A 22,216-nucleotide genomic window follows, 5' to 3' on the forward strand; every position below is an offset into this window, starting at 1 on the left:
CCGCGACGGACGGACACTCATCATCGCGTGCGGCCACCGCGCTGGGGATCCCCGGGCCCTGCCGGTGGTGGTTTGGGGGCTCACACACCCCTGCGGACCCGCCCGAGCCCGGACACTCGCGGGTTAACGCCAATCACGCCCCCTCCACGCCCCCCTCCACCCCCGTGACGTCACGGCTCTACCGGGTCCGTTCGCCGCCGCTGAGCCCGAACGGTCCGGGAGGTCGGGGGGGACCGGGGGCGGCCGGGGTCACCCGGGGAGGGTCGGGGCCAGCTGGGGAGGGTCCTTGGCGGCTGCTGGGGTGGTGTCTGGGGCAGGTGGGGGATTTAGGGGTGTTGGGGATCTCTCGTGGAGCGCTTAGAGGTCTTCGGGGGTCTCTGGGGGGAATTGGGGGTGCAAGCAAAGTCTCTGGTTTTCTCTGGAGTAAACTGGGGGACTCCGTGGGGGAATTAGGGGTTTAAAGGGGGTCTCCGGGGGTCCTTGGCCGGAATCGGGGGTTGCTGGGGAACATCTGGGATCCCTGGTGGGTGTCTGGAGATGCCTGGGTGACAATCGGGGGTCCCTGATGCCGCTGTGTCCCCCCCAGCCCCCCATGGCGCTGCGTTTGGCCACCCCCGTGTTGCGCCTGGCCCGGAGCGGTGTCCGGTGGCGGGGCACCAGGGCCGCCCCCGCGCAGGGTGAGTCGGGGGAGCGGGACGGAGCGAGACCCCTAAACCCACCCCAGGACCCCCCCGGGATTTCGGGGAGGGGGACACCGAGTGCCCCCGGTGCTGACCCCTCCTCCCCCAGGGCTTCCCCGCCCCCCAGTCGCCGCCCCCTTCGACTGGCAGGACCCGCTGGGGCTGGAGGAGCTGCTGAGCGACGAGGAGAGGCTGCTGCGGGACACGACGCGCAAGTACTGCCAGGAGCGGCTGCTGCCCCGCGTGCTGCAGGCCAACCGCCACGAGGGTACCCCAAAAACACCCCCCGGCCCCCCGAAACACCCTGACACTCCCCAATAAACCCCTGAGACCCCCAGTGTCCCCTGAAGTATTGCCACCGCCGCGTGCTGCACGCCAACTGCCATGAGGGTAACCCCAAAACACCCCCCGATAAACCCCGAGACCCCTGAGACCCCCCGTGTCCCAACTCCCCCCAACTCCCCCCAACACACCTTCCAGTTCTCCCTTCCCCGCAGGCCCAAGGAGGGGCAGGGGTGTGGAGGACCCCCAACCCCCTCACAGCTCGACCCTCCTCACCCTTCTTTTCCCCCCCCAGTCTTTGACCGGGAGATTGTGAATGAACTGGGAGAACTGGGGCTGCTGGGCCCCACCATCCAAGGTGAGGGGGAGCCATGAGGACCCCCGGGGGGGAATTTGGGGGATCAGGGACCCCCCATGAGCCTCCTGAGGGAGTTACTGGGGGGCTCGGGGGGAGATGGGAGGGGCTGGAAGGGCATTGGGGTGACTCTGGGGCATTGGGGGTCAGGGAAGGGGTTTGGGGGGTCTGTGGGGTGACCCTGAGGGGCTCGTGGGGGTGGTTTCTGGGTGCCACTGGAGGTCCTGGGGGTGATGCTGTCCCCAGGTTGGGGCTGGGTGTCCTGCGGGGGTCCTTGGGGGTCCCCAAGTGACCCCGTGTGGGGTCACCACAGGGTATGGCTGCGCGGGCACCACGTCGGTGGGCTACGGGCTGGTGACACGGGAACTGGAGCGGGTGGACAGCAGCTACCGCTCCGTGCTCAGCGTCCAGTCCTCCCTTGTCATGTTCCCCCTCTGGGCCTACGGGACCCCCGCCCAGCGTGAGCGCTTCCTGCCGCGCCTCGGTGAGACCCCCGGCACGGGGAATGGGGCTGGGGGAGGGCAGGAGGGGCTGGATGGAGCTCTGTAGGGCAGGAGGGGACACCACCACAAGGAGGAGGGTCTGTGGGGCAAAAGGGGGGCCATGGGGCAGGTGGGCGGTCAGTGGGGCAGCTCGGGGTGTCCCCAAGGCATCCCTTACACTCCTCCCCAGCTCGGGGGGAGCTATTGGGGTGCTTCGGGCTGACGGAGCCCAACCACGGGAGCGACCCGGGGCGGATGGAGACACGGGCACGGCGCAACCCCAGCGGCGGCAGCTACACCCTGAACGGGGCCAAGACCTGGTGAGCCTCGAGACCGGGGTGGGGGGGAACACGGGGGACCCCCAGAGCCCCCCGTGACCCCCTCAAACTCCCCAGGATCACCAATTCGCCCATAGCCGACCTGTGCGTGGTGTGGGCCAGATGTGAGGAGGACGGGCGGGTCCGGGGGTTCCTGGTGGAGCGTGGGACCCGCGGGCTCAGCACCCCCAAAATCGAGGGCAAGTTCTCCCTGCGCGCCTCGACCACCGGGATGATCCTCATGGATGACATGGAGGTGCCCGAGGAGAACGTGCTGCCCAACGCCGAGGGGCTGGCGGTAAGGAGGGGAGTCGGAGGGTCCTGGGGAGGGTCCCAGTGGGATGGAGGGTCCCAATGACACCCCCTGTCCCCCAGGGCCCCTTCGGCTGCCTGACCCAGGCACGTTATGGCATCGCCTGGGGTGCACTGGGCGCCGCCGAGGCCTGTCTGGAGACAGTGCGGCAATACGTGCTCGACAGGTAACAGGGTCTGGGGGTGCTTGGGGGGTCCCACCACCCCTCACTCCCCCCAAACCTCACTGCCCCCCTCCCCTGGCCTGCAGGAAGCAGTTTGGGGGGCCGCTGGCCCGGAACCAGCTGGTACAGAAGAAGCTGGCGGACATGGTGACAGAGATCACACTGGGGCTCCACGCCTGCCTGCGCCTCGGCCGCCTCAAGGATGAGGGCAAGTGGGTGGCACTGTCCCTGGGGGGCTCGGGGGGTTCTGGAAGGGGTCAGTGTGTCCCTGTCTGTGTCCCCACAGGGCTGCCCCCGAGATGGTGTCGATGCTGAAGCGGAACTCGTGCGGGAAGGCGCTGAGCATCGCGAGGGACGCAAGGGACATGCTGGGGGGCAATGGGATCTGTGACGAGTTCCACGTCATCCGGCACCTCATGAACCTCGAGGCCGTCAACACCTATGAGGGTACAGCGGGGAGGGGGACAGGGGGTCCCTGAGGGGGTTCTGGGGGTTCCTGGGGTACAGGCTGAGCTGTGGTGATTCCTGCAGGCACCCACGACATCCACGCGCTGATCCTGGGCCGCGCCATCACCGGCATCCAGGCCTTCGCACCCGCAAAGGGGACATAGCAGGGACACCGCAGCACAGGGGCAATGGTGGCACTGGTGGCACTGGTGGGGACCGGGTCTGGTCCTCGTGGGAAGGGATGTGAGGAGACGGCGGCGCTGACCGGATCCAATGTCACCAACCAGACCCAGGTATCCCCAGAAGGGATCCAGTGTCACTGACAGGACCCAGTGTCACTGATGGGACCTAGTGTCACCAACCAAACCTCATGTCACCAATGGGACTCAGTGTCACCCCAACCAAATCTCGTGTCACTGGCGGGAGCTGGTGTCACCAAGCACATCTTGTATCCTTCATGGGACCCAGTGTCACCAATCTAACCTCATGTCAGCAATGGGACTTGGTGTCACCGACAGGACTCGGTGTCACTCAGGGGACCCCAGTGGTGCTGGGCCCTGTGTCCAGTGCCATCCCGGTGCCTTCGCCATCCCCGTGGCCAATAAACGGTGGAACAGGTCCCCCGTGCCAGCCCTGCTCATCAGTGTTCATTAACCTGCCAGGATTCATCTCTGCCCTTAGGGGGTACCAGCCCAGCACAGCCCCACCATATCCAGCTTTTGGGTTGGCTTCAACCCTTTACTTGTTCCAAACACCAACAGCAACAGTAACAGCAAAGCCCTTTGGGGCCAAAATCCCCTTTGGCCCGGCACAGCCTGGGGGTCGCATGTGTTTGTGGGGGTCCCGCTCAGGTTTGGGGGTACCCTCAGGCCTCAGGCTGCAGGCAGAGGTCACGGTAAGCTGCCTCCATGGTGCAGCAGACATGGCGCAGCTCTGCCTGCGCCTCCTCCACGCGTTCCATCACCTCGTCCAGAGCCTGCAGCCGCTGCTGGATCAACTCGTTGTTGAAGTCGTAGAGGTGGAAGAGCCGCTCCTCCAGCTGCTCCGCCAGCCCCGAGACCTGCCCGAGCGGGGCCACGGCTCGTCCCGGTGCTGGCACGGCCGCCGTCCCCGGGGCCGGGGGGCAGCTGCGCCCTCCCGTGCTGGCACCGCTCCCGGCCTGGCCCCGCTGCCGCCAGCTGCGTCCCGGTAGCCGCAGCGCCGGTCGCGGTGGCCACCGAGCGCCGGGTCAGCGCGGGCCGCAGCTGCCAGGCCGGGCCGCCATCTGCGCGGGGGCCTGGGGACCGCCCTGGCCTGCCCCCCCGGCTGTGGAGACATCGGCGGGAGCGAAGTCCGGCGCGAGGGCAGCGTGGGGACAAGGGGGGGACATCGGGGGGCCATCGGGGGCCGCTCGAAGCGGGGCCGGAGGCAGCTGCGGCCGCCCCCGCGGGGGTTCGGTGGGCTCCCCCCGGCCGGGCTCCGCAGCTGCCACCCCGCCAGGGCTCTGCCTCCCTTCTCCCGCCAAGCCGGGCGGAATAACGCGATCCCCCGTGCCCCGGGGCGGAGGGAGGGGACCCTACCTTCAGCAGGAGGCTGTCCTTGAAGCTGCTCAGCACCTTGTGGTCTTCCTCGCGGCTGCCGTTGATGCGGCTGATGAGGTGCTGCACCCGCTCCTGCATCCCCTTCACGGTGGCGTCCAGCGAGGCAAAGTACCGGGACGAGCGGGACTCCAGCGCCGGCTGCTCACACAGCCTTGGCCAGAACACGGGACCCTCCGTCAGGGGTGTGCACCTCACCGGGGAGGGCATGGGGACATCGCCCGTGAGGGGCATGAATCTTCTCCTTTAGGGGGATGGACCATACAGGGACAGGGACAGACCCATCGGAGTGTGCACCTCACTGGGTAGGGAACACTGACCGCCTGTCAGGGTCAGACACCCACAGGGACAGGCTTTGCCCTGTTACATTGATTGTCCCGTTAATTGAGAATCACCCGCTAATTAGCGCGGTGACTTGTGGTGACACTCAGGTCCCCCCTCCCTGCACCTCCCGGGAACTGTTGTTCCCTCTCTCTGCTTTTTTTCCACTTTCACTCCAAATCGCGATGCGGCGCAGGGTGAAGGTGGTACCTGTCCGGGTCCTCGCAGGAGGGCTCGTCCCTACCCACCCCCGCCGGGAGGGGACCGTCGCCCGCCGCCGCCTCAGGCTCGAGGCCTTTGGGCTCCTCCCGCGACATCCCGGCTCCGGGGGGCTGCAGGGCAAGGACTCCCGGGTCGAGTCCGCTGGGAGGGGGCTGTGACAGGTTGCGGGGGTGGGTTGGGGGCACTAAGCTCGGCCCGGGAGAAGGTCCCGGGGGTGAATTGAGGGCTCAGAGTCACTGCCGCTGGCGGCGATCCCCGGGACGCCTCGGCCGCCCCTCACCACACTGCCCTCAGGGAAGCCTGGAGGGCGGGAACCCGCTCCAGCCAATCAGCGCCCACCCCTCACACTTTCGCACTGATGATTGGAGGTTAGAACGACCCCCAGTGATGATTGACATCTGTCCTAACCAATAACAAGCAGTGTAGGAAAAGGCGGGAAGAGCCGGAGGGCGCCGCGCGCAGCTCTCGGGCGGGACTCGGCGGTCCCACACGGGGGTCTCGCCTTCCCCAGCGCCGTGCGAGGCCATGAGGTGACGATAAACCCTCCCCGAGTGCCGCCCCATCCCCAGCACGCACACAGGCACCGCAGAACACGGGGCTTTATTGTGGAGGGTCCCCCGGGGACGAGGGGGGCGACCCCCGGGGATGGGACCCCCTCCAAAATGAGGGGACCCCCGAGGGGGTCACACGTCCAGGCGGCACATGGGGCTGTCGTAGACCATCTGCAGGTTGACACGGTGCCCCACGAGCTCCCGGATGTTGTTGATGCCGTATTTGATCATGGTGGGTCTGGGGGAGATGGGATGGGGGGTCAGTGGGGTGCCCCCTGCCCACAGCGGGGACTCCCCCCTGCTGACCCCACTCACCGCTCCAGCGAGAGTCCCCAGGCGATGACAGAGATGTTCTCGGGGATCCCCATGGGCAGCAGCAGCTCGGGACGGAACACCCCTGAATTCCCCACCTCTACCCACTTCTTCAGCCCTGGGGGGCGAGCAGAATGAACGAGGATGAGATGGGAACCCCAGAGATACCCCTACATTGGAACCCCAGAGAGCCCCCCCAAAGCACTCCCCCCATTCCAGGGGAGCTCCAGGTCAGGGTGACCCCCACCCCCAGACCACCCACCCCACTCTAAAGTGACCCCCAGACCCCCAGCTATAAGGGGAGCCCCCTAAATCCTCCCCGCTCTAAATGGGGACCCCCAGGGACCCCCCTCACCCTCGTGGTAGCTGAACACCTCCATGCTGGGCTCCGTGTAGGGGTTGTAGGCAGGTTTGAAGCGCAGCTGGGAGATTCCTGGGGGCACACGGCAGGTCAGGGGGGCACCTGGGGGGTCAGAGGGGTTCAGGGGTCCCCACGGTGCCCCCCCGTACCCAGCTTGGTGAAGAACTGCCGGAGGGTGCCCATGAGGTGGCCCAGGGTGAGTCCCTTGTCAGCCACGACCCCCTCGACCTGGTGGAACTCGGCCAAGTGTGTGGCGTCCAGGCTCTCGTTGCGGAACACGCGGTCGATGGAGAAGTATTTCACGGGGGTGAACTTCTCCTGGGGGAGAAAACACGTGGATGGGGGGGCAGGTGGGACCCCCAGACTGCCCAAGAACTGCTCTGATCCCCCTCAAATTGCTCTGGGCTTCCTAAGCCAGCCTGAGCCACCCCAAACAATGCTGAGCCTCAATTGCTCTGACCACCCTGAATCCCACTGACACCCCAAACACACTAATCCCCCCAAAAAACCCTCTGTTCCCCTCTCACGACCGTGCTCTGCCAAAGCCCCCAAACCCCTCCGACCCCCCAAATCCCCCAGACCCTCTCCATGGCCCCCAGACCTGCCGTGCCAGCCGGAACAGGGCGCGGGCACTGGCTGATGTGGTGTGAGTTCTCAGCAGGTTCTTCCGTGCTTCCTCCACCTTCCACTCGTACCTGTACCTGGGGGGGGTACGGAGGGGCTTCAGGGGGGTGGGGGACACACACAGGACCCCCTGAATCACCCCCAGGGTCGGGGTCTCACCCCTGTGAGCCGTAGCCTCCCTGCGAGTGCACCTTCTTCACCTTGGAGTAGTAGCCAGAGGGCAACTGGGGGGCTTCAGCGGGGTCTGGGGGGTCAAAGATGTGAGAGGGTGCTGGGGGTTTTTTTGGGGGGCAGTGGGGTTTGTGGTGGGGGGCTCAGAGAGGTTTGTGGGGTTCAGCAGGGTTTGTGGGGCTCAGAGAGGTTTGTGGAGCTCAGAAGTGTTTGAAAAAGGCTCAGAGGAATTGGGCACTCAGAGAGGTGTGGGGTGGGCAGCAGGGGGTCAGGGGGCTGTGGGGGGTTCAGAGGGGTCCCAGGGGTGGGGGTCAGCAGGTTCCCATGCCCCCCAGCACCCACCCAGCAGGAAGAAGGTGTCGTGCTGGTCGCGCGCCGGGTGCTGCTGCGGCTGGAACAGCGCGTCGAAATTCCAGAAGGAGCTCTCCACGAAGTTATCCGTGGGCATCTCCGTGAACCTGGGGACCACCTCTGCCTCAGGATGGGTGGAGAGATCCACCCCCCCTTTCCCCGAGCCCCCCAGGCCCCCCACTCACCCCATCTCCAGGAAGATCTGGCGCAGCTCCGAGCGCACCTTGAGCAGGGGGTGCAGGTGGCCGCAGGCCGGGGGCAACCCCAGGGAGGAGAAGTTGTAGGGTTTGAAGGGCAGCTGCCGCCAGGAGCCTCTGCAGGAGGGGTCAGGGGTCACGGCACGGTCACGCCGAGGCCACGGCAGGGTCCTGGGGGGTCTCGGGGGGACCTACGTGGCGATCATCTCCGGGGTCAGCTCTGTCTCCGGCCGCGCCACGGCCGTGCTGAAGGCGCTGCCTTTGCGGATCCAGTACGACTTGAGGGTCCTGGGGGGCAGTGAGGGTGTTGGGAATGATCCAAACTCCCTGAGTCTTCATCAGTTGCTTTAATTAGTGCTAATTTCAGTAATGGTTCATTTAATGTTTTTTATTTAGCGTTTCACCAGCACTGGTTAAGCTTTACACAGTCTTTACTTTAAGCTTTAGCTTGCTAAAATTAACCTGACAAACTTCAATAAACAAAACCAAAACGGTTTGAAAATGGGGCATCAGGGGGTTTAAATTTATTGCCCTTCAAGGATGGAAAATTCAGAAAAATCAGGAAAAATGAAAGCCTGGAAAATTAGATATTCCCAGTCTGACAAAAAGATAACAAAAGGACTAAAGAACATGGATCAATCTCAAATGAAAAGTGATAAATCAATATCAGTTTTCATCATGCTAATCGATGGAGAGAATGATGCAATTTAATAACAATAAATATGAATTCCTTTCTTTTTCCCCACTCACACTTCCAGGAGAAGCTTCCTCCTCTTGAGCTCGGCGCGATCCTTCTCGGGCAGAGCCTGTGCTCTCCCTGCCTTCACCTGCCCCAGGTGCTCCTGCACCGTGTCCTGCACCGAGGGCACCTGGGGGGCACGGGGAGAGACCCCGGGGCTGGGCACAGCCCGGCAGGGACCCCCGAACCGCCCCGGCTCCGGGGGACCCCCAGCTCCATCCCCGGGATGTGATCAGCCCCGATTCCCACGGACCCCCAAACGCCTCCTCAGGACACTCCCTGTTCCCAGCGACCCCCACCAGGACAGTCCCAGTTACCGGGGACCCCCGCGCATCCCTCCCGGGACACTCCCGCTTCCCGGAGACCCCCGCCCGTCCCCCGGGCCACTCACGACACGAAACACGCGGGGACCGCCGGCCGCTCCCTTATCCAGCCGCACCCACTTGTTGGCCATGGCCTTGCTGAAGCCCAAGGAGCCCCCGGGCAGCTTCTGCGGGGACACAGCGGCCGTGAGGAACGCGGCGCCCGCCGCCGGTGCCTCCCTCCGGTGCCCCGGTACCCACCATGGCATCGCCCTGGGGCAGCCCCTCCTCGGGGAGGCTCCGGAACAGCCGCACCTCGGGGCTGCCGTCCCGCAGCACCTCCTCGCCTTCGGCGCTCAGCTCCCATCGCGTGGCCGCCCGCGCCTCCGCCTCGATCACCTGCACCGGCACCGCCATCAGCACCGCCGGCGGCACCGCGGAGCTTCCCCGCGCCCCGCCCGCGCCGCCCGCACCTCGCCCAGCGCCTGCAGGCTCTTGACGGCGCCCACGAGCGTCTGGTGGTCGACGCCGAGCGCGGCGGCGGCCTCGATGCTGCAGAGCCCCTCGGAGCCGCCGGCCCGCTCCAGCCGCTCCAGCAGCCGCTCCGCCACGCTCGGCGCCATGGCCGGAAGAGAGTCCGGGTTCGCCGGAAGTGATCCCCGGCCTGTCGGAAGTGCCGCTGCCACACCGGGAAGAGGGAGCTGTGAGGCGCCATATTGAGTGTGGCGCGGGGCGCCGTGCTGAGGGCGGTGAGGCGCCATGTTGAGCGTGGCGCGGGAGCACAGGTGGCTGCGGGGGGCGCCGTGACGTCATGCAGGTGCACGATGACGTCACGAGGCGCGAGGCAGCTCCACCACCGACCTCAGCGGACTGATCCGAATTAGAGGTTCACCAGCGCAGCCCCCGCTCGGGGTTCACCTTCCCTGTGTTCACACCTGCTGTGCCACCGTTTAATCAATGATATCATCATTGCGTCATGGCGCCAGATGAAGGCAAAGCCGAGCAGGAGACTCCCCTATCCCGCGTGCCCGTTGCCCCGTTGCCCCGTTGCCCCCTCCCCATATCCCTAATGCCCCTTTCAATTTCCTGCCCCCCCCACGCCCAGGCCTGGCCCTTTAAGAGCGCGCGCCCCACGTGACCCCGGGCGCGAGGCGGGGGGCGGGGGGCGTCTCCCTCCGAACGCGTGGTCGCTCTTCATTGGCCGCCGCGCTCAGCCAATGGGAAACGGCCATCTGGGACGCCAACGTTCGGGGGCGCCGTCGCCGCCGGCCGGCGGGCGAGCGGCCAATGGGAGCGGGCCGCGCGCGGGCTCTGGCCAATGGCAGGGCGGAGGAGGCAGGGCGAGGGGCGGTGGGAGTATAAAAGGCGGCGGCACCTCCTCCCCCCTCCGCAGTGCCGGGCGGCGCCGGGCTGGACGGACGGAGCGAGCGCGGCCTGACCCCCGCCATGAGCCCACTCAGCGTCCTCGCCCTCGTCCTGCTCGGAGCCCTCCTGGCGGCCGCCGGCCCCACCCAGTACTTCCGCGAGGAGTTCGGGGACGGAGGTGAGGGAGGGGCCGGGGCGGGGGTCCCTGAGGGCGGGGCCTGGGGGGCTCCTGAGGTGAAGGGGTTTGGGGGGGCGGCGCCTGAGGGGGCCTGAGGGGAAGGATGAGGGTGGGAAGACCCCCCTGTGTTCTGTGAGAGGAGAGAATGGAAGGACCACCCCGTCTTCTGTGAGGGGAGAATGGGGAGATTTGCCTGTGATCTGTGCTGGGGGAGAACGTGAGGACCCATCTATGATCTCTGAGGGGAGAAAGGGGCGGCTCCGTGTGTACCTTGAGGGGAGAGAATTGAGAGACCCCGCCCGGGCTCCGTGAGGAGAATCGGGTGATCCTCCCTTGTTCTTTGACAGGAGAATGGGGAAACCCCCTGTGCTCTGTGAAGGAATAAATGGGAGACCCCTACCTGTGATCTCTGAGGGGAAAAGGGGGGAAATCCACCTGTGTTCTGTGAGGGGAGACAATGGGGGCTCTCTGAGGAAAGGGGGGACACAGGAGGCCACTCTTCAGCTGTGGGGAGTGAGTGGGGATTGGGACAGGGAGGATGACGGTGCCGAGGGGTCAGTGGGGCTCAGGGTCAGCCCTCGAGCAGAGCAGGGCAGCAGGTGAACAGGAGGTGAAAGAGCAGGAAGAGGATGGTGAGTGGTACAGCACACACTTGGAGAGGGTTCCTGAGGGGCTTTCCTTCTCCCTGGAACCCCAAATCCTTCAGCCCCCCAAGCAACAGATCCACCCAAGCCCTGAGCTCTCAGGGTAGGAGCAGTGTGGGGGTGCAGGGTGCCAGGCCTGGTGGGTTTGGGATCCTGAACGCTTTCCCCACAGACGCCTGGACCCGCCGGTGGGTGGAATCCAAGCACAAGCCTGACTATGGCCGCTTCGTCCTCACCGCCGGCAAGTTCTACGGCGACGCCGAGAAGGACAAAGGTGAGTCGGGGTGGTGAGGTCGTGGCAGGTGAGGGGAACCCCAGGGGTGGGGTTTGCCCCCTGCCCACCATGCCCCATATCCTGCAGGGATCCAGACGAGCCAGGATGCCAGGTTCTACGCCCTGTCCTCCCGCTTCGAGCCGTTCAGCAACCGTGACAAGACGCTGGTGGTGCAGTTCACGGTGAAGCACGAGCAGAACATCGACTGCGGCGGCGGTTATGTGAAACTCTTCCCGGCCAGCCTGAACCAGGAGGACATGCACGGCGACTCAGAGTACAACATCATGTTTGGTGGGTGTCCCCCCTGCCCTGCAGCCCCCCCAGGGTGGTCTCAACGCCCTCCCTGACCCCTTCTGTCCCCCCAGGCCCCGACATCTGCGGCCCTGGCACCAAGAAGGTCCACGTGATTTTTAACTACAAAGGGAAAAACGTGTTGATCAATAAAGATATTCGCTGCAAGGTGGGTGTGGAGGGTTTGGGGGTCCTGCTGTCCCACGTGTGGGGGTCTCCAGCCCTGCTGAGCTTCCCCCTTGCCCTCAGGATGATGAGTTCACCCACCTGTACACCCTGATTGTGCGGCCGGACAACACCTACGAGGTGAAGATTGACAACGCCCGTGTGGAGTCGGGGAGTCTGGAGGAGGATTGGGATTTCCTCCCCCCAAAAAAGATCAAAGACCCCGAGGCCAAGAAGCCTGACGACTGGGATGAGCGGGCCAAGATCGATGACCCTGAGGACACCAAGCCTGAGGTGGGGAGGGGTCTGGGGGGCTTTGGGGGGAATTGGAGGGTGGTTTATGGAAGCCATGGGGGGCTCTGGGGGCTTTTAGGGTGCTCTGGGAGGGGCTGGGAGTAATTTAGGGGTGTCCAGGAGCTTTGTGAGGTGTGGAAAAAGCTCCTGGTGGGATTGGCAGCAGCTCCGAGGAGACTCTGAGAGGATCTGGGCAAGAATTGGGGAATTTGGGGAACTTCCAGGTGTGGCACCACCCTGAGGAGTTGAGGGAGGACCATAACACCTCTGTGACCATTGCAGGATTGGGACAAACCCGAGCACATCCCAGACCCTGATGCCAAGAAACCTGAGGATTGGGACGAGGAGATGGATGGGGAGTGGGAACCCCCCGTGATCCAGAACCCCGAGTACAAGGTGAGGCCTGGAGGCTGCAGGGGGGGCTCAGGGAAGGGGCTGTGCACCCCCTGACCCCCATTTTGCACCCCCAGGGCGAGTGGAGGCCGCAGCAGATCGACAACCCTGACTACAAGGGCAAGTGGGTGCACCCTGAGATTGACAACCCCGAGTACAGCCCAGACCCTCTGCTCTACTCCTACGACAGCTTTGGGGTCATTGGCCTCGACCTGTGGCAGGTGAGGGGGGCTCTCAGACACCTGGGGGGGTCCTGAGGGGCTGCAGGACCCCCTGACCTCCCCATCCCTGCAGGTGAAGTCAGGCACCATCTTTGACAACTTCCTGATCACGGACGATGAGAAGCTGGCAGAGGAGGTCGGGAATGAGACCTGGGGAGCCACCAAGGTAGGGGAGGGGAGGAGACCCTCTGAGTCCCCCAAAACCCCCTGATAGCCCCCCGGTGACCTTCCCACCCCTCTGAGCTCCCCAAAACCCCCTGATAGCCCCCCGGTGACCTCCCCACCCCTCTGAGTCCCCCAAAACCCCCAATAGCCCCCCGGTGACCTCCCCACCCCTCTGAGTCCCCCAAAACCCCCCGATAGCCCCCCGGTGACCTCCCCACCCCTCTGAGCTCCCCCAAAACCCCCTGATAGCCCCCCGGTGACCTTCCCCACTCCTGAGCTCCCCCAAAACCCCCGATAGCCCCCCGGTGACCTTCCCACCCCTCCTCTCTCCAGGAGGCAGAGAGGAAGATGAAGGAGCAGCAGGACGAGGAGCAACGGAAGAAGCAGGAGGAGGAAGAGAAGCAGCAGAAAGAAGAGGAAGGGGACGATGAGGGTGACGGGGATGAGGAGGAGGACGACGAGGAGGAGCCCGAGACCGAAACCGAGGAGGCGGAGGCGGCCCCGCGGGACGAGCTGTGAGGGCCCCGCGGCGGGACCGTTCTGTCTCTGTGAGACCTGGACTCTTTTCTATGGGCGCCGCCGCCCGCGGGCCCGGGGGAGCCGCGACCGCGCCGGGAGCAAGCCGGCACGGCCGGGAGCGAACCGGCACCGGGCGCCCCGAGGGGCGAGGACTCAGGACCAGCGCCGGGGATGGGGAGGGAGCGGTGTGGGGGGAGGGGGAGCACCGGCGGTGTCGCACGGGACTGTACGGGGGTGTCGCGATCCGGTTTCTATTAAATTAACGATCGTCCCGGCACCGCCTGCCCTCGTTCTTGCTCGCGCTCGCTCCGCGCCATGTTGCGCTCGCCGCCATTTTGTGCCGCCGCGCGCGTCACGTGACACCGGGCGACCCGCGCGCGGCTTTCCCGCGTCACGTGACCTCCGATGCGGGCCGAGCGCTTCCCCGTGTCACGTGACGCGGGAGCCCCGCGCGCGACGTTCCGGCGTCACGTGAGGGCGGAGGGGGGGGAGCGAGGCGCGCGCTGGCGCCGTGATGCACTTCCGGCGCCGCGGCGGAAGCGGCGGGGCCGCCTAAGATGGCGGCGGCGTGAGTTGCATGTTGTGGGGCCGCCGGGAGGAGCCGCCGCCGCCCCGTCCCCGTCCCGCCATGGCGGTGACCGTGACGCTCAAGACGCTGCAGCAGCAAACCTTCAAGATCCGCATGGAGCCGCACGAGACGGTGAGGCGGCGGCGGAGCTGCCGCGGGCGGGGCCGCGCTGCGGACGGGCCCAGGCCTCGCCCCCCCCACCCCTCACGGCGCGGCTGCCCGCAGCGCGGCTCCGGAGCCTCCCGGCGCTCCCGGGGCTGGGATGGAGCTGGCTGAGGGCGGGGCGCGGTCGCCGTGTCCCCCTTGTCCCCCTTTTGGCGCGGGGATGTCACCTGAGGGGCTCCGTGTGCTTCTGTCCCCACTCTGGGCAGGGGTGAAGCGATGGATGTCCGCCGGGCGGGGCGGCTCCTTGTGCTCGTGTCCGCCCGGTTTTGGGCGATTCGCCCCTCGGTTTGGGTGCACCGAGAGGGTCTCCGTGTCGCCCATGTGGGGGGCGAAGCGAGTGGCGAAACCCGGGGGGCTCCGTGTCCCCCCACTCCTCATTTTGGGGGGAGAACTGGCGGGGAAGCTCTGTTTCCTTCTGAACCGATTCTTGAGGGGGAAAAATGCGGGATGTAATTGTCGGGGGCTCCGTGCCTCACCTTTTTTGGGGGGAATCTCCTTTTATTCTTCGCCCTGAAACCCCTCCGGACCCCTCCCCACCTCTGGGGGCAGCTCAGACACCTGGCAGGGACTGAGGGGTTATTTAAAAAGGTTATTTACCAAGATTATCCAGAAATACTCGAGGTTTGCGCCTCCCCGAATTCCGGTTTAACCCCCCTGATCCGGGGGGATCTCCGCGGGTCTCGGGGCCGTTTTTGGGGTGCTCTGACCGCCCCCCGGCCGCAGGTGCGGGCGCTGAAGGAGAAGATAGAGGCGGAGAAGGGCAGCGATGCCTTTCCCGTGGCCGGGCAGAAGCTCATCTATGCCGGGAAGATCCTGAGCGATGACGTTCCGATCCGCGAGTACCGGATCGACGAGAAGAACTTCGTGGTGGTCATGGTGACCAAGGTGGGACCACCGGGGAGGGACTGGGGGAATCTCCAGAGGGTCTGAGAGGTTTTGGGGAAACCCTGAGGGGTCCCTAGGAGGGTTTTGGGGATGCTTGTGTGGAGTTTGGAGGATCTCCAGAGGGTCTGAGTGGTCTTGGGGGAACCCTGAGGGGTCCCCAGGAGGGTTTTGGGGATGCTTGTGTGGAGTTTGGAGGATCTCCAGAGAGTCTGAGTGGTCTGGGGGGCGTTTTGGGGAGCCCTGAGGGGTCCTTGGGAGGGATTTGGGGGTCCCCAGGGAGGTTTGGGGTGTTTTGAGGGGTTTGGGGTGGATTGAGGGTGGGAATGGGGGAGGCTGTGAAGGGTCTGGGGTTGATTTGGGGGGTCTTGGCAATCCTGGGGTGGCTCTGTAGGGTCCTTGGGAGGGAATTTGGGGCATCCCTGGGGAACCTTGGAGGATCCCAAGGCACGGGGGGGCAATTGGGGGTCTCAGGGGTTCGCCCAGAATGGCGGTGGGGGTCCATTTGGGGGTCTCAAGTGACTCGGTGGGGGTCCCAGGGCATCCCCAACCCCCCCTGCCTCCCTCTCCCCAGGCCAAGTCGGCGCTGGGCTCGGCAGCCCCCGAGGCTGGAGCCCCCTCCGAGCCCCCCGCAGCCCCCCCAGGGCCCCCCCCGGCCGCCGACGCTGCCCCTCCCCCTCCGGCCGCCCCCAGCGAGGAGCCCCCAGCCCAGGACCCCCCTGCCCTCGCCCTGGCCGAGCCTGCGGCTGGGTAAGGGGGGCTGGGGGCTCCTTTCGTCAGATTTTGGGGCACAGGAGGGTGTTGGGGGATGCAGTCTGGGGGAGGGGGAGTTGAGCAGCGGGGGGGTCATTTGATCAGATTTTGGGGGGCAGGACAGTCTTTTGAGGGGTGGGATTGGGGGTCTGGGGCAGAATTTGGGGGTGGGAGGGAAAATCCGGTTGGAGGTCATTCCTTCAGGTTTTGGTGGGGGGACAGGAGAGTTCTGGGGGCGGCTGGAGGGGGGTGGAGGAGGTCTCAGGGGTTTTTTTGGGGGGTAATGAGGGGTTTTTGGGGGTCTCAGGGGATTTGGAGCAGGGCTGGAGCTCCTTTTGGATTGTCTTCCCCTTGGATCCACAGCTCTGTTCCTCCCCCGGGCAGCTCTGGGCGCTCAGCTGATGCTGCCTCCACCCTCGGTGGGTCCTGGGGGGTCCTGGGAGGAGTTTGGGGGGTCCTGGGGGTCCTGGGAGGAGGTTTGGGGGGTCCTGGGAGGAGGTTTGGGGGGTCCTGAGAGCAGGTTTGGGGTTCCCAAGGGTGGAATTGGGGCTATAATAGGGGATTGAGGTTTGGGGATCTCACTGTTGGGGCAAAAAGAGGAATATTTGGGGTCTCCCATTCCCTGAACTTTGGAAAAAGGGGGTCTTGGGGCTGGGGGGGTCTTCAGGGTGGTGTAACTGGGTCCCAGGAGCTTGGGGGTCTCAGGGTGGGGTGTCCTGGAGCTGGGGGGGTCCCAGGGGGTCTCATTCCAGCACTGCCCTGTGGTCACAATGACCGGTGGGACGCAGTGACTGTAAGCAGGAGAGGACTTGGGGATGGTTTTGGGTCTGAGGGGATGGTTTTGGGTCTGAGGGGATGGTTTTGGGTCTGGGGGGATGGTTTTGGGTTTGGGGGGATGGTTTTGGGTTTGGGGGGATGGTTTTGGGTCTGGGGGGATGGTTTTGGGTTTGGGGGTGCTCTCCTGGGGCCAGGGGGGTGCTGGGGGTCCCTGCCAGCTGACGGGGGTCTCGCAGTGACGGGCTCGGAGTACGAGACGATGCTGTCGGAGATCGTGTCCATGGGCTACGAGAGGGAGCGCGTGGTGGCCGCGCTGAGGGCCAGCTACAACAACCCCCACCGCGCCGTGGAGTACCTGCTGACGGTGAGGGGGGGCCTGGGGGGGCTCACAGGTCAGGGAGGGGCAGAGGGGGCTGGGATGGGGGGCTGGGAGGGTCCTGGGGAGGCTGGGGTGGTCCAGGGGGGTTTGGGATGGAGGGCTCTGGGGGAACAACAGCTACAGCAACTCCCCTGTGCTGTTGAGTACCTGCTCAAGGTGAGGGGGTCTGGGGGGGTCTGAGGGGGTCTGAGGTGGCCTCAGCTGACCTCTCTGTCCCCCCCAGGGCATTCCTGGCAGCCCTGAGCCCGAGCGCCCACCCGTGCAGGAGTCTCGTCCCCCGGAGCAGCCCCCACCCGAAGGTCAGTGGGTGTGGTGGGGTGGGGTGGGACACACCCAGTGGGTGGGGCTGGCTGGCCACACCTTTGCAGAAATAGTCATTATTTGGGGTGTGGTTTGGGTGTACCACGCCTATTTGTGGGTGCAGCTAGTGAGCACAGAGGGGTCCCTGTGGCCCCACGACATCCAGGTATGGTTTGGGGAGGGTGTGGCTCAACCACACCCCTCGTGGGCAAGGTCTCACCTGCTGGCCACGCCCACCCAGGTGAGAACCCGCTGGAGTTCCTGCGGGAGCAGCCGCAGTTCCAGAACATGCGGCAGGTGATCCAGCAGAACCCGGCGCTGCTCCCTGCACTGCTGCAGCAGCTGGGCCAGGAGAACCCCCAGCTGCTCCAGGTACCCCTCTGACCCACCCGGGACCCCTCTGACCCACCCAGGTACCCCTCTGACCCACCCAGGTACCCCCCTGACCCACCCAGGTACCCCTCTGACCCACCCGGGACCCCCCTGACCCACCCAGGTACCCCTCTGACCCATCCAGGTACCCCTCTGACCCACCCAGGTACCCCCCTGACCCCACCCAGGACCCCCCTGACCCACCCAGGATCCTCTGACCCCACCCAGGTACCCCCCTGACCCACCCAGGTACCCCCTGACCCATCCAGGACCCCTTGACCCACCCAGGACCCCCCTGACCCCACCAGGACCCCTCTGACCCACCCAGGACCCCCTGACCCCACCCAGGAGCCCACCCGGGCTGACCACCCCCATCCCACCCCCAGCAAATCAGCCAGCACCAGGAGCAGTTCATCCAGATGCTGAACGAGCCGCTGGGCGAGCTGGGCGAGCTGGAGGGGGAGGTGGGCGCCATCGGGGACGAGTCCCCCCAGATGAACTACATCCAGGTGACCCCGCAGGAGAAAGAAGCCATAGAGAGGGTGAGCAGGGAACAGGGTGGGAGGGGATGGTGTTGGGGTTCAGAGCAAACTCGAGGAGGAAATGCCATTGTTTGGACCCAAAATTAACATCAGTGGGAGTTATCAGTAGGGCCCAGAGTGAGCACAGGTGGGGTGTTGTTATTAGTGTTGTTATTAGGGTCCAGACTTAACACTGATGAAAAACGATGTTTTTATGGTCCAGACTGAACGGGAAATGGGAAATATGGTTATTAGAGCACAGAGTTAGTGGGGTCAGGGATACCAGGGCTGGGAGGTGCTGTTCTGGGGTGCAGGGTTAATGGGGTGCAGGGTTAATGGGGTGCAGGGTTAATGGGGTGCAGGGTTAGTGGGGTGCAGGGTTAGTGGGGTGCAGGGTTAATGGGGCAGGTTTAACACCCCCCACGCAGCTGAAGGCGCTGGGCTTTCCCGAGAGCCTGGTGATCCAGGCCTACTTCGCCTGCGAGAAGAACGAGAACCTGGCGGCCAACTTCCTGCTCAGCCAGAACTTCGACGACGACTGAGGGACCCCCAGCCCGCCCCCCACCCTCGGGGGGCTCCTTCTGCCTCCGGGGGGGCCCCACGCCGTGTGGGGGGGTAGGGATGCAATCCGGCCCCCCCCTCCCCGGAGCCTCGGGGGGATGGGGACCCCCAGCCCTGCCCCCCACCCCAGGAGCAGGGGAGCCCCCCTGCTCTAAAGGGGGGTCTCAGCACCCTCTTCCTCCTGGTTCCCCCCCTCCCCAAAAAACCGACCCCCCCCTCCCTGTCAGGCCCCGGGGAAGGTAGGGTGGGGGGGGCGGCGCCGCAGAACAACCAAAACTGGCGGCAAAGAGATTAAATGCAGAGTTTTAAACCCATTTCGGGGTGTCGGGGTGTCTTCATTCTGTCCTGAGGAGGCTCAGGAGGAGCCCGTGGGAGCTTCCAATGCTCTCGGGGGAAATCCCGACACAGTCCGGGTGGTCTCGGGGCACACGGGGGGTCCTGGCCCTGTGGGGGACATCAGGAGGCATCGCCGGTGCCTCTCGGGGCTGTCTGCTCGCTCTCCGGTGCAGCCCCGGGGGGTTGCCGTGCGGCCGCGGCTGCTTCCGCGGCAGCCAGAGCGCTCCGCGCCGCCTCCTCCCGCTCCTGCCGCCGCCGCTTCTTCTCCTCCCGCCGCTGCTGCCGCTCCATGTCGTCCAGCAGCTCCTGGGCTCGGGCGGAGGCTCGGCTGGCAGTCCCGGGGCGCGGCAGCCCCGCCAGCCCCGCCTCGGCCAGCAGCCGCTGCCGCCGCGCCGCGTCCGCCCGCGCTTTGTCCCGCGCCGCCTCCCGCTCCCGGCGCCACGCCGCCACCCGGGCTGGCATCGCCGCCAGGCTGCGGGCCACCAGCTCCTCCCTGGGGACACAGGGGACGCTTGGGGACAGCCCCGCAGGACACCGGCACGGCGGCAGCGTGAACCGACCCCCGAGCGCCTTCCCACTTCTCCCGGTACCGCCGGTCGGTCCTAGCAGAACTAACGCTCCCGGTGCTCCCAGTCCTGCCCGTCCCCATCCCAGTTACCCCAGTCCTGCCCATCCCCATCCCAGTGCTCCCAGTCCTGCTCATCCCCATCCCAGTTACCCCAGTGCCAGTCCCGTCCATCCCAGTTACTCTGATCCTGCCCATCCCCATCCCAGTGCTCCCAGTCCCGTCACTCAGACCTTTCCCAGTGCTGCCAGTCCTGCCCATCACCATCCCAGTTACCCCAGTCCTGCCCATCCCAGTGCTCCCAGTCCTGCCCATCGCCATCCCAGTGCTCCCAGTCCTGCCCATCCCCATCCCAGTTATCCCAGTCCCACCACTCAGACCTTTCCCAGTGCTCCCAGTTCCTCCCACACACATTCCCACCGCCCCACCTCTCCTTCCTCCGCCGCTCCTCCTCCCGCTCCCGCTGATCCAGCACGGCCTCCACATCGCGGAGCGGCGGGTCCCACTCCCGCTCCTCCGCCTCCAACTCCCGCAGCTGCTCCGGGCTCGGCCACAGCCGCCACACCGCCACCCCCGACGCCTCCCCGAGCCGCCCGAACCGCCGCGCGGCCGCCCGGAGATCCTCGGGGTCGCCCGGGGCCGGGCCTGGGCGGCGGCGCAGCGGGGCAGCGCGGTAGGGCCGCGTCGGGGCGGCGATGGGCGGCGGGAGGCGGGAGCGGGCCGGGCCCGGTAACAGCAGCGCCCGCCGCAAGGGCGCCGCCATCTTGAGCGCGCGGCGGAAGTGACGTCAGGGAGAGGGCTGGAGGCGCGGGCGGGAGGTTGGGGTGTGGTCAATGTGGGCGTGGTCAAGTAGGCGTGGCCATACCCACCTCGGGGCGCGGTTAGCGCGGTGGGGGCGGAGCCAAGGCGGGGCGCTCCGTGCCGGCGGGCGTTGGGGGGATCGGGGGGTCCCGGGGGCTTTGGGGACTCCAGCAGAGCCCCGAGAGCGACCCTCGCTCATCCCCGAGGGGTCTGCGGGACCCTGGTGGGGGTCGGGAGCTCAGAGACCCTGAGAGCAGCGCGCCGGGGGGACTCGGGGGACACCCCGAAAACGGCGCTGCCTCGTCCCGGGGGTCCCGGGAGGGTCTGGGGGATCCCCGAGGGGGGCTGCGGCTCCTCCTTGGGGCAGCAGCGACCCCAAAACCGCGTCGGGGGGGTGGGGAGAGGCATTGCCAGCGACCCCTCGGCTCCTCCCCGTGGGGGGGAGCTGGGCTGGGGGCGGACCCCCCAAACCCCCCCAAACCCCCCCAAACCCCCCCCAAACCTTTTCAGCCGCCGCCAAGCCCGGGGCCGCTGCCAAGCGCCGGGCGCCGTTAACCCCTCCGTGCCCGCCGCCCGCGCCCCGGGCTCCCCGAGCACCGGGATCTCCTCCCCGCCGCCGGGATCGCCGCCGCGGCACGGGGAGCGGCGGGAGGCAGAGCGGGACACCGGGAGAAACGGGGAGGGGGCTCCCGGGCGGCGGAACCGCTCCTGGCGGGGCCCCTCGGGGGGCCGCAGCCCCCGGACGCCGAGCCCCCCCCGCCCGCTCTGGCGGGGGCTGCCGGGGGCCGCCGAGGGGGGGGAGCCCTAATGGCTTCCAGGCCTCGGCAGCCGCCGAAAATCTGCCGCCAAGCTGAGCCAAAATCCCCCGAAATCGCCCCAAAAGCTTCCCGGGGCCTCCCCGGGGGTGTTCCAAGGGGGCTGGGCCCCCTCCCCCGCAGCCCCCAGGCTCCCCCCGCCACCCGCGGGACTCGGGGCTCCACATTTCCCCTCCGCCGGTGAAACCGAAGCCCCCCGAAACGCGGCCAGCGGGAGGGGCCCTGCTTTGGGGCAGTTTCGCCTGATTTTGGGGATTCTGCCCTTCCCGCCTTTGTCCGGTCCCGCTGCCCCCAGTTTCCCCCCGGGGGGGTTTTGCCCCACAGCCGGGTTGGCCTGTCCCCCCCGGGACACCTGTGTCGCACCCGCCGCGTGTCCCCGGGGCTGGCAGGTGACACGCTGCAGTGTCGATGCTGTCGCGACATGCCGCGGGACGCCTCGCTGCCTGTCGCAACGCGCCACAAGCCTGTCGCGACATGCCAAAGCGTGGCATCGCGTGTCGCGGCGTGTCACCACACACCGTCACTCCGTGTCCCCCCCCCGCCCCGCGCTCGGCTCCATCTGCAGCCGCAGCCGGTGACAGTGGCACATCTGGCGCGGGGGGTCCCCGAGCAGCTGGTGGGGACGGGGGGGACACGGGGGGGACACGGGGGGGACACGGGGGGCTCGGCGGGCCCGAGTGACACACGCGCGCTGGCGACACACGCGTGTGCACAGGGACGCGAGGACTCGGGTCCCCTCTGCCCACGGGGGACACCGGTGACCAACCTTTCCCCGGTGTCCCCTCCCCGTGCCTGGGGCAGCGGGGGCTTTGTCCGCCCGTGTCCCCTGTGTCCCCCGCAGGATGGCAGTGCCACCCCCCCTCCGTGGCATCAGCCCAGCGCGGGCAGGGACACAGCTGTGCCACCCACGGGGGACACGGGGACCGGGGGGGTGCTGGGACACCCCCCAGACTCTCCTGGGGTCCCCTCCCCCGGCCCTGGCGGTCCCCAAAGCCGTGTCCCCTCGTGTCACCCCGCGGTGCTACGGGCGCTGGAGGCTCCGGCAGCGAAGGGGTGACAGTGGCGGTGGCGTCGGTGCCAGCGCTGGCACCGGGTGGTGACAGATGGCGGAGGGACGCGGCCGCAGCCGGAATGACAGATGAGGC

General features: G+C 66.7%; 6 protein-coding genes across 9 annotated transcripts; 3 read left to right on the top strand and 3 right to left on the bottom strand.

The window, feature by feature from the left end:
* Nucleotides 1-121: 121 nt before the first annotated feature.
* On the top strand, nucleotides 122-3,656 carry GCDH (glutaryl-CoA dehydrogenase). 3 transcript variants are annotated; one of them, XM_085045889.1, is made up of 11 exons: nucleotides 122-185; nucleotides 587-677; nucleotides 790-948; nucleotides 1,258-1,320; nucleotides 1,631-1,801; nucleotides 1,990-2,119; nucleotides 2,195-2,414; nucleotides 2,492-2,595; nucleotides 2,679-2,804; nucleotides 2,879-3,039; nucleotides 3,124-3,656. In XM_085045889.1, the coding sequence occupies exons 2-11, from the start codon at nucleotides 593-595 to the stop codon at nucleotides 3,201-3,203; spliced, it is 1,299 nt and encodes a 432-aa protein (XP_084902015.1). In that variant the 5' UTR covers nucleotides 122-185; nucleotides 587-592; the 3' UTR covers nucleotides 3,204-3,656. The 3 variants fall into 3 exon arrangements, with proteins under 3 accessions (XP_084902015.1, XP_084902014.1, XP_084902016.1); XM_085045888.1 differs by having other exon boundaries at nucleotides 150-213; XM_085045890.1 differs by lacking the exon at nucleotides 122-185 and having other exon boundaries at nucleotides 488-677.
* Nucleotides 3,262-5,675, bottom strand: SYCE2 (synaptonemal complex central element protein 2). Its single transcript, XM_085045908.1, has 3 exons — nucleotides 5,148-5,675; nucleotides 4,599-4,770; nucleotides 3,262-4,099 (listed from the first exon to the last, which is right to left on the bottom strand). The coding sequence occupies exons 1-3, from the start codon at nucleotides 5,252-5,254 to the stop codon at nucleotides 3,905-3,907; spliced, it is 474 nt and encodes a 157-aa protein (XP_084902034.1). The 5' UTR covers nucleotides 5,255-5,675; the 3' UTR covers nucleotides 3,262-3,904.
* Nucleotides 5,676-5,740: 65 nt separating this feature from the next.
* Nucleotides 5,741-9,429, bottom strand: FARSA (phenylalanyl-tRNA synthetase subunit alpha). The gene is made up of 13 exons (XM_085045870.1): nucleotides 9,241-9,429; nucleotides 9,029-9,166; nucleotides 8,857-8,955; nucleotides 8,477-8,595; nucleotides 7,922-8,014; nucleotides 7,715-7,843; nucleotides 7,521-7,636; nucleotides 7,167-7,251; nucleotides 6,985-7,084; nucleotides 6,533-6,701; nucleotides 6,378-6,455; nucleotides 6,026-6,140; nucleotides 5,741-5,948 (listed from the first exon to the last, which is right to left on the bottom strand). The coding sequence occupies exons 1-13, from the start codon at nucleotides 9,388-9,390 to the stop codon at nucleotides 5,843-5,845; spliced, it is 1,497 nt and encodes a 498-aa protein (XP_084901996.1). The 5' UTR covers nucleotides 9,391-9,429; the 3' UTR covers nucleotides 5,741-5,842.
* A 715-nt stretch (nucleotides 9,430-10,144) lies between these two features.
* On the top strand, nucleotides 10,145-13,553 carry CALR (calreticulin). Of its 2 annotated transcripts, none has more exons than XM_085045897.1 (9): nucleotides 10,145-10,310; nucleotides 11,127-11,228; nucleotides 11,316-11,519; nucleotides 11,594-11,688; nucleotides 11,769-11,978; nucleotides 12,261-12,374; nucleotides 12,449-12,592; nucleotides 12,666-12,818; nucleotides 13,068-13,171. In XM_085045897.1, exons 1-8 carry the CDS (start codon nucleotides 10,214-10,216, stop codon nucleotides 12,801-12,803), a joined length of 1,104 nt encoding a protein of 367 aa, XP_084902023.1. In that variant the 5' UTR covers nucleotides 10,145-10,213; the 3' UTR covers nucleotides 12,804-12,818; nucleotides 13,068-13,171. The 2 variants fall into 2 exon arrangements, with proteins under 2 accessions (XP_084902023.1, XP_084902024.1); XM_085045898.1 differs by having other exon boundaries at nucleotides 10,158-10,310; nucleotides 12,666-12,758; nucleotides 13,091-13,553.
* A 234-nt stretch (nucleotides 13,554-13,787) lies between these two features.
* RAD23A (RAD23 nucleotide excision repair protein A) lies at nucleotides 13,788-18,868 on the top strand. Its single transcript, XM_085045896.1, has 9 exons — nucleotides 13,788-13,976; nucleotides 14,733-14,894; nucleotides 15,466-15,641; nucleotides 16,008-16,063; nucleotides 16,658-16,785; nucleotides 17,024-17,099; nucleotides 17,342-17,472; nucleotides 17,859-18,014; nucleotides 18,422-18,868. Exons 1-9 carry the CDS (start codon nucleotides 13,854-13,856, stop codon nucleotides 18,533-18,535), a joined length of 1,122 nt encoding a protein of 373 aa, XP_084902022.1. The 5' UTR covers nucleotides 13,788-13,853; the 3' UTR covers nucleotides 18,536-18,868.
* Nucleotides 18,846-20,269, bottom strand: GADD45GIP1 (GADD45G interacting protein 1). Its single transcript, XM_085045907.1, has 2 exons — nucleotides 19,884-20,269; nucleotides 18,846-19,383 (listed from the first exon to the last, which is right to left on the bottom strand). Exons 1-2 carry the CDS (start codon nucleotides 20,216-20,218, stop codon nucleotides 19,011-19,013), a joined length of 708 nt encoding a protein of 235 aa, XP_084902033.1. The 5' UTR covers nucleotides 20,219-20,269; the 3' UTR covers nucleotides 18,846-19,010.
* Nucleotides 20,270-22,216: the final 1,947 nt, after the last annotated feature.

The sequence above is a fragment of the Lichenostomus cassidix genome, unplaced genomic scaffold, assembly GCF_008360975.1.
Source record: "Lichenostomus cassidix isolate B80296 unplaced genomic scaffold, HeHo_3.0 HiC_scaffold_39, whole genome shotgun sequence".
Lineage (NCBI taxonomy): Eukaryota > Metazoa > Chordata > Aves > Passeriformes > Meliphagidae > Lichenostomus > Lichenostomus cassidix.

Coding starts and splice junctions, on each gene's coding strand:
- GCDH (XM_085045890.1), top strand. CDS start 566: ATGCCGCTGTGTCCCCCCCAGCCCCCCATGGCGCTGCGTTTGGCCACC. Junction 2,120..2,194: donor CTGAACGGGGCCAAGACCTG/GTGAGCCTCGAG, acceptor CAAACTCCCCAG/GATCACCAATTCGCCCATAG. Junction 2,805..2,878: donor CGCCTCAAGGATGAGGGCAA/GTGGGTGGCACT, acceptor GTGTCCCCACAG/GGCTGCCCCCGAGATGGTGT.
- RAD23A (XM_085045896.1), top strand. CDS start 13,854: ATGTTGTGGGGCCGCCGGGAGGAGCCGCCGCCGCCCCGTCCCCGTCCC. Junction 13,977..14,732: donor GCATGGAGCCGCACGAGACG/GTGAGGCGGCGG, acceptor CCCCGGCCGCAG/GTGCGGGCGCTGAAGGAGAA. Junction 14,895..15,465: donor TGGTGGTCATGGTGACCAAG/GTGGGACCACCG, acceptor CCCTCTCCCCAG/GCCAAGTCGGCGCTGGGCTC.
- CALR (XM_085045898.1), top strand. CDS start 10,214: ATGAGCCCACTCAGCGTCCTCGCCCTCGTCCTGCTCGGAGCCCTCCTG. Junction 11,520..11,593: donor AGAGTACAACATCATGTTTG/GTGGGTGTCCCC, acceptor CTGTCCCCCCAG/GCCCCGACATCTGCGGCCCT. Junction 12,375..12,448: donor TCCAGAACCCCGAGTACAAG/GTGAGGCCTGGA, acceptor TTGCACCCCCAG/GGCGAGTGGAGGCCGCAGCA.
- SYCE2 (XM_085045908.1), bottom strand. CDS start 5,254: ATGTCGCGGGAGGAGCCCAAAGGCCTCGAGCCTGAGGCGGCGGCGGGC. Junction 4,771..5,147: donor TCCTGCGAGGACCCGGACAG/GTACCACCTTCA, acceptor GTTCTGGCCAAG/GCTGTGTGAGCAGCCGGCGC. Junction 4,100..4,598: donor AGGACAGCCTCCTGCTGAAG/GTAGGGTCCCCT, acceptor CCGCTCGGGCAG/GTCTCGGGGCTGGCGGAGCA.
- FARSA (XM_085045870.1), bottom strand. CDS start 9,390: ATGGCGCCGAGCGTGGCGGAGCGGCTGCTGGAGCGGCTGGAGCGGGCC. Junction 8,015..8,476: donor AGGAAGCTTCTCCTGGAAGT/GTGAGTGGGGAA, acceptor ACTGCCCCCCAG/GACCCTCAAGTCGTACTGGA. Junction 7,844..7,921: donor ACCCCGGAGATGATCGCCAC/GTAGGTCCCCCC, acceptor CCCCTCCTGCAG/AGGCTCCTGGCGGCAGCTGC.
- GADD45GIP1 (XM_085045907.1), bottom strand. CDS start 20,218: ATGGCGGCGCCCTTGCGGCGGGCGCTGCTGTTACCGGGCCCGGCCCGC. Junction 19,384..19,883: donor GAGCGGCGGAGGAAGGAGAG/GTGGGGCGGTGG, acceptor CTGTGTCCCCAG/GGAGGAGCTGGTGGCCCGCA.